This window comes from Falco rusticolus, chromosome 5, assembly GCF_015220075.1.
Source record: "Falco rusticolus isolate bFalRus1 chromosome 5, bFalRus1.pri, whole genome shotgun sequence".
In the NCBI taxonomy this organism is placed as follows: domain Eukaryota; kingdom Metazoa; phylum Chordata; class Aves; order Falconiformes; family Falconidae; genus Falco; species Falco rusticolus.
The window spans coordinates 33,840,142-33,852,777 of NC_051191.1; the positions used below are offsets into that span (position 1 = coordinate 33,840,142).

General features: G+C 38.0%; 1 protein-coding gene across 1 annotated transcript in view; it reads right to left on the minus strand.

Moving 5' to 3' along the window:
• TRHDE (thyrotropin releasing hormone degrading enzyme) overlaps positions 1 to 12,636 on the minus strand; it is a 211,542-nt gene that overhangs the window by 26,891 nt on the left and 172,015 nt on the right. Inside the window, exons 13-15 of the mRNA XM_037390250.1 lie at positions 3,090 to 3,237; positions 907 to 1,004; positions 320 to 427 (exon numbers count right to left, since the gene is read on the minus strand). Of these exons, the coding sequence (XP_037246147.1) occupies positions 320 to 427; positions 907 to 1,004; positions 3,090 to 3,237 (354 nt within the window). The remainder of the gene's footprint in view (positions 1 to 319; positions 428 to 906; positions 1,005 to 3,089; positions 3,238 to 12,636) is intronic.

Consider the following 12,636-nt stretch of genomic DNA (forward strand, 5'->3'; position numbering starts at 1 on the left):
ACTAATCTTTCTTCATTTAAACCCTTCGTTAGAACACATCTTCTCACCTTCTAGCACGTTAATTGCCTGACAGCAATTTATCAGGAGAGGGCAGAGGCTGCATGGGTGTCCCCTTCACTCACTCATACATGCAAAGGTAAATAATTCATTCTGAAGCCCCACAGTCATTTTTAAATAACAGCCAGTGACCTCTGCTTCCTCCCATACCACTCTGCAGAACGAGGCACCATGGATAGGGGCAGGCAGGAGAGGAAGAGCATGCCAGCTGTATTGCCTCTGAGAAGGAGAAATGGGAAATACACATTTCAGTTCCACTTACCGGTTCCTATTGCTAGAAATCCAATCCGAGATTAACGTTGCAGCCTGCTGGTGACAGTGTTTGTTACCGAAGCTGCAGGCCAACATGATGACTTCCCGATGCAACTCTCTGTCCAAATTCAAGAAAGCAATAAGGCTGCATTAATAAATGTGTTTGAATGTTTACAAAAAGCTGTTTCTTGTAACAGTGGCATCAACTGATAGTTGGGCAAATAGCAAAGATAATCTAACTATACAAATCCCAGTGTCAGTTTAATGCCTACAGCTGCTGCAACAAATAAAGGGTTGTGGACCAAAACCAGCCCCCATTTACACTATGCACTCTCCCTGACCTCTGTGGTCACATGATTCCAAGTTCTTAAATATCCAGTGCAGTCAGATACTAAAATAAGGCTTAGGAAATCATGTTCTCCAAACTCAGGAAAGAAATTAGTCTCACAGGATCTGCTGCTCTCCCAGAAAAGAAAAACAGGATGACAGAGTTAGGGAAGTATGGCATGCTGAAGATGAGACCAAATTTTAGGAGAATGCATTATTACAACTATATCCCACAAATAAACAAACAGAAAAAAAGAAATGAAACAGTACTCATGTTGGTATGATGCTTGAACAAGCGATTTGTTTAAATTATTCGTTGGCCATCCAAGCTTGAGATACATTGAGGCAACTTGTCTTAAAATATACTCCTGAGGGGGGAAAGAAAAATATATTTAATGTTAACATTTATTTTTTATTTGGAATTCAAACGCTACTGACTATTGAGTTTTTGCCTTTTTACCCTCAAATAATGTCCAACTTTCCAAAGATTTTGATCTCCATTTAGCAAAGCAACATGTCCACTTGCAATCCTCCTTCATTGCTATAGTGAGAAGACTCTGTAGAACAGCTATTTGATTAGATGCCTAGTATATGACAATTTATTGTTATAAGCCCCATCAATTAAAAAAGCTTCTTACATGCTATTTTGAACTCACAATACACAGCTGAAAAGTTGCAAGAGTGGCAACAGCTTAATTTCTACTCTCAACAGCATTGGGCATGTTCACTTTTAGAAGAATATTGTTTAATATCCATAGCCATGGTAAAAACGTTACGTAAGTACAGTCAATTGACTTCAGAATACAGAAAAATGTGGCCACAAATAAATTTATACATTTAGTGACACTATGCTTTAGGTTCTTGGTGTGGTCAAAAAACAAAGCAAGCCCAAGAGCTATTTTAATTACTTTTACTTTTTACACAGGAGACATATTTACATATTCTGACCAGTCGTGAGGGAAACCACTGTCATTGTATTCAATGTAATCTTTTGCCAGTGGAAATCATCCATTTGAAGAAGAGAACTGAGATATAAAGACCTGCATAGAAGAGCATCTGTTTTATTATTGTGAATGCACAGGCATGTATATATGATGTCAACACAAAAGGAGATTCATAGCGCAGCTTTCTTTAGCATGTATGTTATTCTGTGACTAAAAATATTTTTTATTTCCTCTGCTATCACCTCTGCTTTCAAAGCTCTCATCAGCAGTGATAAAACACAACCCAGCTGTGAATTTTACTGGCCTTATTTATTGAAATTGTGTTTTCTTTACACAGCCATGATTAAAAGTGAAATAGCAATGGCACACTCATAAGAATTTTTCTGTGCAGTTAGCAATAGACTAAACATGCAAATTATTTCAACGTAATTTTGTATTATGGCTCTAGTTTCCATGTAGGCCTACATGGCAGGTTCATGAAGAATTTCATTGTGTCTTTATTAATCTGTAGTATATGTTCTACAAAAATAATTGTCCATGTCAGCAGGTAGCTTTGTGTATGTGTGTGCGTATATATACACATATGTACTTATACATATATACATACATACAGCCACCTCTAGCTTCCTGCTGTCTAAGCCTGTGTGTCTATGGACACAGACACAAGCAAATATATGTCTGAGAAGAAAAAAAGCACCTTTATACTTTTCTGACTGTAAAGAGTTCCTTCATTTGAAGGGTCTACAAAATTACAGTATATCGGCCATTTAAAATATGTAGAGTACATAAAATTTATAGCAAACAAAAACGCCCAAGAGTTCATAATTGTCACTGGCTGCCCTCACATTCTGTGTACTTCATAAACCATGCTTCAGCATAGCTATGATTTTTTTATTTTTTTTTTTCCAGGTAAAATGTTAAAATGTTTGTCATGTCTATCTTAATTATTTACTGCTAGCTGTTACTGCTGTCCCTTCGGACCCAATTATGAATGGGCTTTTGATTCAATGGCGATTTAATCCTTGTTAATTAAGGTAACTGCATTGAATTCACCATGACTTTTGGGTGAAATAATGACTAAAAATCTTTACTTCAGTTGCGTGCATCCTATTCAGTTGTGCCTGCACTTGGTGTCCTTGCTGAGCTTGGGCACCAACCTAAATATCACCATGGGGCTCCTCAAAAGAGGAAATCTGGAAATAGATTACTTTGGCTCCTTCAAGTGAAATACTTTATTTGCCATAATATTTAATAGGAGGGATAATTAGCTTTCCTTTTACTAATCATATATGCCTCAAACAACAGTTATCACTGTTCAAATGCAAATGAACCAAAGCTTGACAACTGCTATGATTAGGAAGAAAGCTCATAACCCTAGGTCATTTAAAGTATCTGACTGGGGAACAGTTCAACCCTTGGCAATGAAAGGAAGGAGAGTGAGAGAAAGAAAGAAAGGGAAAAAACGAAGCAGGCTGTGTGAAAAAAACAGAGGAAGACGGTATCTCTTACATTGAAGATGTTGTAGTTCTCTGTGCGGTCCAGCAATTTATCTAGAGGATAAAGAGCTCGGCTGGCAGCATGCCAAGGCAGAAAATCCTTCTCCTCTGAAAGGTATCTGATAATCTCCAAAGGAATATTCTGAGGCAAATAACCAGCTCTGTACAATAAAAGAAGTTAGTATTAAATTGGTTTTGCAGAAGATACATGACAAGGCAAAAATGACTTTTTTTTTCCAAACGAAACTAGAAGACCGAAAAACATGATAAACTCATCACACTATAATGACATAAAAGTGAACCTTATAAAAAATCAGCAACTCACAGTTTCTCCCGACATGTGCAAGCATACTTACTGGATGAAGGAAGGATGCACACACATGAAAGAAAACTAGACAAGCTATGCCTACTTTATATGGATTCCAGTGGCTATAAAAGACATGAACAATGAAGTAATTGACTTTAAGCAAAAAACAAAAGGAAGGTGTTGCTTTGCAAGATTGAAAGCTGTCTGCATGAAATCAACAACCCAAGGCATTTTGCTTCAGAGAACACTTCTACTGGCCATGGGCAACTGGAAAGAACTAGTGGTGAAGAAGCATCTTTAATTCCACAGTTATCCTCCCCACTCTTATTCCTCTCCCTTAGAGCTGCCTTGTCTTCTATCCACATTAAGCCACTTTGGAATGACTAATCCAGTGACATCACTTTGGTTAAGGATGTTCCAGCACTTTCCACATGAACTATGGTTTTTTCAGGTGTTTATAAATCAATCAGCTAGAACTTTGTCCCATTCTTTTTCCATCATAAAAGACCTCTTCCTGCAAGGGAAAAAGTGTGTGTGTGTTGGGGGGGGGGGCGGAGCGCGGGGAGGGGCACAGTTCAGGAAAGCTTTTTAAATTAATAGCTTTACGGGTGCAATACAGACACAAGTATTTGAAAGCTGCTTTTTAAAACTGAGTACAGGAAACATCAAGCTTTAGGATTTGCTCTCATTTTCTTTTTCAGAACAGCATCTTTTCTTAACTATCCAGACTAGAGAAACAAAGTGTAACACTGTAGGCACAAACTTCCCAGAAACACACAGGTCTAGTCTTCTCTTGATGCATGTGTTTAAATCCCAGAGGAGGTCTCTACCTGCCTAGAACAGAGATAATGATTCTGTTTTCATTAAACACTTAAAGTTAGAGGATTCCACAAGCTTCAATTTAACATAGGCTACAGTATGATATATCTTCATAGACTAGTTTTTCTCCTTGTTGGTTGCAAATGTTCCCCTTAATTTCCATCACTGTCTGGGGAAGGGATACATGCATATAACAAACAAAGAAAATTACACAGATTATTATGGAAATGAACCAGTACGTATATGTTGATATAAATTTTTTTCTCAGTTGTAACAGCATATAAAAATACTTTGCTGAAATATTTGAAATAGATTGTTCTTTTTGGTATGGTGCAAAACCATAGTTTCCTATCACATCCACACAAGCCATTGTTTTTCACACTCTCTACTGGAAGAGTTACACCCTGTTCCCTTTGTGTTCTCAAGAAAGGAGTTCATGTAACAGCTTTCAAAAGGATCTGTGCCACGTCCTTATGACGATACACTCTCCAGTCTGTCTGTCATCTTTGTCCACATTTTGTCAGCAAGATTCTGTTCTTAATTCCAGTTACAGCATATACTCGAGCAAGAAAACCAAGATCTCTTGGTGAGCTCACTGTGTCACTCAGGAACTGAGCAGATATGAAATGAGAATGGTGGAGCTCTTAGAGTGGGTGGCAGACAGAGTTCAACGCATCTGAAGAGCAAGTTACTCCATTTTATAGGTCTTTCTTATTTCTGAAGCAGCAGAATATCATTAAGATGAGTTGTAGGTCTTAATACTTTGTAAAGATGTGCAACCATAATTAATGGAGCCAGAAGCAAGCTGGATTGACTGCAGTTAAAAATCTTTGAGATAATGTTAGCAAAGAGGTAAACTAGCTTGAAGTTGCACATATGTAATTAGTTCTTAATGGGATTTGTGATTATTGTTACTGATAACTTGATTGACATGAGAAAGTGTGGAGTAAGGAACAAGAGGATTAGCTCTAGGAAACATGCTGCTTCAGGAATAAACAGATGAATGTTTATTACAGCTGCACTAATGGACATTGAGGATCATGCTTCCGAAATTAAATCTCTGTATGCTAAGTGCAAAAGGGAAATCATCACTGCAAAATAAACAGATTATTTCTTTTTAAACTTAACTTCTCCATAAAGAAACATAAGAAGTGAACTCAGAGAGATCTATCTCTTATTCCTATTCTCTCGGCCTTCCTATTAAGTTTCAAAATCATGATTCTTAACTGATGGCAATCATCCTGTTCACATCATAAGCTTTTACTCTCATCATTCACTGCTTCTGACTTCTAAATTTATCAGCACATTCAATTCTGCCTGCCTCTCTCCTGTTTCCCACTTTTCCTATTGTTTCCCTGAGGGTATACTCCTCCTCACAAAACCAGATTGTGGCAGTCTGAGTTTTTCCTGTTTATTCCTGAACTTCCTTCTCTTTCTGGGTATGACCCTTGAAGAGCTTATCCACAGTATCATCAACAGAATCAGTCCCAAAAGCACGAACAGGGATGAGGGGAGGTCTTTGTGGATGACATTACTATATAAATGACAAAAAATTCATCATTTCAGATCATGATTTTGAGGGAAAGTGGTTTATGGCTGCTATGATCAATGTTAAACTCTGTCAGTACATGCTGGGCAGATGTGCTTCAAGTACACTGGCGAGGCTGGACCTCTGTGACAGACATATATACCTAAAATCCTCTTACAAGTGGCAGTTAAGATAGGAGTACTTCCCTGGTGAAAACAGAAGTGCTTCAGGAACTTTGCCTTGGAAGGATGTTCTTTATATTCTACACTACTTTATTGTGAGGCCTAGAGAAAACCACGATAGCCCTGTTCTTTCCCCTCAGCCACTAAGCCGTGTTTATGAACCTCTTATTCAAAATACACTGCACTTCCAGACTATTTGCCATTAAATAGTTTCTGTCAAGAGGTAGTGATAAGTACATTCATTGTTTTATCTTTTTGTGTAAAATACATACACCATCAGGTGGCTGACAACTAATTGAAATCACTTGTGTCATTTATGGAGCAGGACAACAACCAAGATGAGGAAAGAAGGCAGAACACAGAATGAGTCTGTTCTGAGTATCTCTGTGAACTCTGGTGGAAAAACACAGACCCATAGAAATGTTAAACAGAAATGTTTAACAATTATCATTACAATAATAAGAAAAGTAATAGTAGCAACTTTCCCATCAAATGGAAAAATGTAAAATAATTTCCCTGTCATGTAATCTTCTTGAAATATTTACTCAAAGGCACTACAGAGTATAAGTACATAATCTACACATCCAGCTTGATTTATCACTCTCTTCCAACAATGCGACTTAGAAGGTCAGTGACAGAAATCCTTATTTTTCATGTGTCTTTTTAGCCATCGATCATACTGCTATCCTTAAAGTCCAGAAAAATTACTATCAGATATTGCCTGCCAAAGTCCAAATGCATGGGAGCCAGGGCTAAGAGATAAGGTTATTTCCAGGTTAGCCATCTTGGAGGAAAATGGAAATATTTTGTGCCACTTGGGCAATACCTGATTATGGGTTATACTGAAACCAGGTAAAAAACACCAACACTGCAGAAATACTGCGATGTCCAATCTTATTCTGGTCTGAAACAGTCACACTGTTTCTCCAGGTATGTCTCCAGTAGCCACCCAAGAATCTTAACAAGCACCTATCTACAATCAATAAAAATTCTGCAGAGGAATCTGGGATAGTCTTGGCAAGTATCTTAACAGATAAAATAGTCAAATCAAACAGTGTTGATTCATAAACATTGGCTGGACGAATATCAATGTTCAGGTTAAGCACTTCTCAAGTGCAGGTTGAAAAGTTTATAAAACTTCACCTATAGCATCTAGAATGAAAAGGCTGGAAGCCACCTTAAGAACTCATCTACTCTCTCCCCTACCCAAAGCAGATTAATACCAATGCCATTCCTGACAGAACTTTGTCTAATTTTGTTTAATTAGGCCTCTAGTGATGGATATCCTAGGAGCACTAGAATTTCGGTGCTTCTCTTCTCAGAGGCATGATAATAAGAATATTATAACTCAGGTCTTTTGCAATGTAAATATTCACAGAAGGGTACCAACAGATCCATTTCATGTCCTAAAATGAACTGCTGTTTATTTAGCTTCAGTATAAACCACAAAAAGCAGGCATCCCTCTTTATTGTATTCTAGATTAGAGAGTTTTGATTGACATCACTGGTCACACGGATAGGAGCCCAGACTTAAAAAAGAGCCTCTACAAGCCATCTCTAAGCCAGCCTTCTCCATACTGAGTCATTAAAAAAACTATGACTACAAAAGCAAAATTTAACCTAAAAGATCACATTTGAGATGCTTTGTTGTTTTATCACTTTTTATATAGTTGCCCTTACTCATCCGTTTATCAGCATATCAATCATTCTGTAGCCACTGTTACACATGAGAACTCTAGCATGTGTTAGAAACACTGTACCACACGAGGTTTGTCCTATCATCCACATTTTTTATTTCACAACTGCCGGCTGAACCAAAGTGGAGAACGGGAGAACAGGAACACAGAGTAGCAAAGTGATCCCCTTTAGTTATCGGACAAATTACCACCAGACAAACGTTCTGGTCCAGCAGATTTTTCATGCTTAAAGAGGCTGCTGACAAACTGTGGTAAAAAGGTGATATCCCATTTTTATGACAAGGGCAAAGGTGGAAAATGACCTTTCAAAAGACAAATAGATATAGATATAGATATAAAGTGTCTTATGACATTATGTAATACCATAAGCACCAACCTTTAGCAAGGTACTATCCTGTTTACACTGAAGAAATTGCTAGGGTGGTCATTGCTACAAAGAAAAGAGGCAAAGAACAGAAAAAGAACATACTGAACGTGGTAATGAAATATCCCTCACAGAGAATTCCCACTAAAAATCTCATAGCAATCAAAACAAATCTCTAAATTACATGAGGTTTTTTAATACGTCAGATGAAAGCAGGAAATCTAGATTATATTATGAAACATCAGTGTGTATTCAGCTGCATTCTGACCTTGATTTGTTCTTTACACTGAGCCGCTGAACTTATGGACAGATCCCAGCACATTCATTTTCCCCTTAGGGACAAAGTACCAAATGGTAGTGTAATTGCCAAGGGAAAATTATTACTGTGTTCTGAATTATTTCTATCATAAATCCAGCACCAGTCAAACAGACTCTGTCACAAAAACGACAGGGTTGCCATACACTGATGAGAGTCCCACATACAAGGGCACCATAAATCCCTTAGTCCCACCACTCAACAAAGTCATTATAAGTCATGTGTTTAAATCAAAATTAGAAAATCCAAGCTGGCAGCAAACTGGTCTTCATTGTTGAAACAATGGAAATGAGGTGATTTAGTTGCTGCTGGTTTAAAACTCACTCTGCATCATCTGTTTCCTATGAAATAAGTAAAACATAACTAGCTTTTTGTCTGGGTAGTTTTGAAGGAGGAAAACACAGCTCTTCAGAACATAGATGTGCAACTGATCAACTTCAGTTCTATTTCTATGCATGTGCAATATAAGAATAATTAGATTATACTCATTAACCCGTAAAGGGACAGTTTAGGATTCTTATTCATTCTTTTACCTTTAAAGTCAAGTGTGTGGATTAGAATAATTCACAGAGAAACTTGGTTCCAATTTAAATGTATTTGGCTTTTTCTAACCCTATTCATTTATTCTGGACCGACTAAGGACTGGTGTCTCTACTGATGTATTCAGGATATTCTTTCCTACACTGCTTTAGGAGCAGTTCTTTGGCAGCTGAGTAAAAACAGGTATGTTGAACCCTGACAGGTAAAAAAGGCTTCAAGCAAGGTGACCCACGCAACAGGGAAACCAACTCTGTAGTCACAGATTTCACCTTCAACTCCTGCATGACTGGGAAGTCAAAGATTAAAAACTTATGATGACTGCCATCCATGTTCAACAAGGGAAGCTGGAAATAGAATGTTTTCTCATAGAAAACTAACGGGCAACCTGTAAAAAAGGCCCTGTGATCTCCAGTATCAATGAATGATCTACCTCATCTTCCACTCCCAGGGCTGGGCTGCCTTAGGACCAGATAAGGACTCTGCTTTTCTAAGACATCCAAAGTGACTTAATGGAGGCATTATGATTTGTACCAGCTATGGACTTCCACGTAAATAGGACAGGAATGCACACCTACCCTTTGATAAATACAACAGCAACTTTTGGCTTACAAGCTCATTTTAAGTACTAAATTTAATCAGCATTCAACCTCTACAAATCAAAGGATTCAGTGAGTATGATGGTTTTAAGTGAAGCCTGATTATTATTGTTATGTTTTCTTACAAGCAAAATATTTGAGGACTCTTCAAGTGACATTCAACTCGACACAAGAGCATTTGAAGCATCCTACAAAGAATAGTTCAAATTCAATGTAATTATTCAGAGTATCATATGGCTTAAGTTATCTTGCACAGTTTTTAGAGTTGCCACATAAGTAAAGGCTAATATTAATTTGTATTAATTACCTTTGTTTAAAACAGAAAAAAAAACCACCCACACTTAAAACCCCATTTGTAAAAATGCAACAAAAATGCCTTCAAATTGGAGTTCAGTATCTCTTCTTTCCTCTTCTTCCCCATATAAATATATATATATATATATATATATAAAAACAAAGCAGTGCAAGATGAAAAGGAATAATCTCACTGCTGAAAATTAAGCAGTAAGTTAGGTATGTAATGTTTTTCATCATCATGAAACCTTGATTTTTGAGAAGTATGTAATTCACACACCTAAATTAACTAAAGAAATTTGAATGTATTTCAGGGGCTAACAGATGTCAGTTTCAGATGACTCAATTATTTAAAGTGTTACCTGTTTTCTTTCTTGATGATTTTGTTGGGAAGAGCAGAATGAAACAGCCTTTCTATTTCTTAAGTTCTCAATAGGCAACGTTATCTATGACAGCATGTTTGAGCAAATTCAAAATTCAGTTTGGTTATTATTATGCACAATACTTTTTCATATCTTTTTTCCTGTTATAATGTTTATAATTTGCATATCAGTCAGCCAAGTGAAATATGTGTTTAAAAGCTAGAAACTTCATATGGAAAGCACAGAAGCCTGATCTTGAAAATACATATATAATCTGAATTTTGTTTTCCAGAATATATACAGAATTGGATAGTGTTTCTACAAAAGCAATTCCCTATAAAGCTATTCATAGTAAAAGACTCTGAAATTCTCATAACCCCTCACCTATTCTCTTATCTCCATTCTACAGAGAGAAAACAGACACAGTTTAAGTGATTTTACCAAGATCACCCAGGAAGTCTATAGTAGAAACAGCATCCCAAGTTTCTCTAGTCCCCGTGCACTGTCTTAGTCATAGTATGGTCCTTCCTGTCATTTATTGCTTGATTTCTGGGTAGAGAAAGCCACATTTCTAACTAAATAGGAAGGAGCTGAGCTAAGACAACATTGATCCCCAAGACTTCTCTAAATTTTATCAAGCAAAGGGACTTTAGTGTACATGAAATGAAGACCAAAAGACTTGAAAGCATAATCTGCACTTTGAATTCAAAAGTTCACCCTGGCAGTGTGTTCTGCCAAGCGGACAGAGCATACACCAACAAAGACCAGAGCTCTAGACAACGATCCTGGCCAAGAGCAATTGGATGAGCCCAAAAAGCAGGATCGTGTCTGAGAAGCAATGGTGCAGTCAGGTCAAAAAAGCAGGCAAAGCAGTCAGTAGCCTAAGGCAGCAGACTATTTTGTTTATGCTGATGAGGCATCGGCATTGTCTTTTCTAGCTAGAAAAGTTGGCTCTTGCCATTCATTCATATATTCTTTGTCAGTGTTGGAAAAGGATAGGTTGTTTAAAGCAGCACCTCCAGCCTCTCAGGGTGGCTCATTGCTGCTACCTTGGCCCAGGTAGCAGCAGGGTCTTTTGCTCTCCATACTAGCCCTGCCAGAACCTCAGAAAGAAAAGTAATGGGGTTCTGGGGTAAGGATAAGGAGGAAAAAAAGCTGCTTATTGTGTGAGGACGGGTAAGGGAGGTGGGGAGGAGGGCTGACCAGGCAGCTGTGGGAAAGAAAAAGCAGCCTGTAGGTGAGAGGAAAGCACAGGGAACAGGTGTATGCTAGGTAGGGAAGTATAGGGCCCCCACAGAATGGTGTAGGTGCTGAGTGAAGACTTCCCCGTGCCCCACCAACACACACATTCGTGAAGCCATAATTGCACCTCTCAGCCCCCTTTCCAATACTCAGTTGCTAAGTTGCTCAGCAAGGTCCACTCATGTCACTCTCCTCCTCTTGTTTAACCTCAATCTCCAAGTCAGGTGTTCTCTTGACATGTAATTCACACCTGGTTTAATTAATGTTCCCAAAAATAATTTCACAGACTGTTCCCCTGCCCTGTCACTAGACAGCAGTCCCTGGCACCTGAGCTGCAACATGGATACATCCATACCAAGCGGACTTCAGAGACCAGTAACAGACCAAGACAACGGAGTGAAAAGACAATGGGCTAACAGCCATTATCTAAAAATAATTCTTTCACTCCCTTGAAACCAGAGTCATGTTTTCCTGTCAGTTTATTCTGGGTTCAGCTAAGAATAGAGTTAATGCAGTTTACAGGATTAAACAATTGCTGCTATAATAACTCAGAAGTACCAGAAATAATTGAAGCATAGGCAAATTTTGTGGGGATGTGGAATAACATCACCCACTTCTACAGGATAGATGTATACTAGACCAAGACCTACCCCCTGCACTAAACACTGCAGAGAACTCAGATCCACAGTGTCTCTTTTGTATGTGCTGAAGAGTATTCTCCAACTTCTTCCCCAGCTCTTGGCATGTTTTTCTATCATCCAGGCAGCACTGGCACTTCCCTGGAATGTACTGTACACCTTGCTTTACTGCTCTTATCTATGCAACAGGATCAGATGCACATATGATACTTACTGCAAAGGCAGAATTGACTTTAAGTGTGCTTAGTCTCCAGAACTGCTTTGATTCTTCTTGTACAAACATATGCAAATGTTAGCTTTAATGTGTAGCTCCATGTAAAGCAGATATCAAGGCTGTGATATGTCACAAAACATATGGACTGACATGCAGCATATGGAATGAATGATGGCTACCTTAAAACATTTGTAGCTTTCCATTTTTTCTAAAAAAGGCACAGCTGCTCTGGCCCATTCAGAGAGTATTTACGTCAAAGGAAATCCAACAAATTCTGTAGGAAGCCATATCTAAATCAATTGCTGGTGAACCATCATCAACATTTGCCTGACAGTGGAAGAGGGTTACTATAGCATCTGCTGAAATAATTTAGATGAGGCCTCATTTATTAAAATAGTAAACCTATATTACTATTAATCAAGTGTAATACAATCTATCGATCTCATACTCGCTCTCTTAGC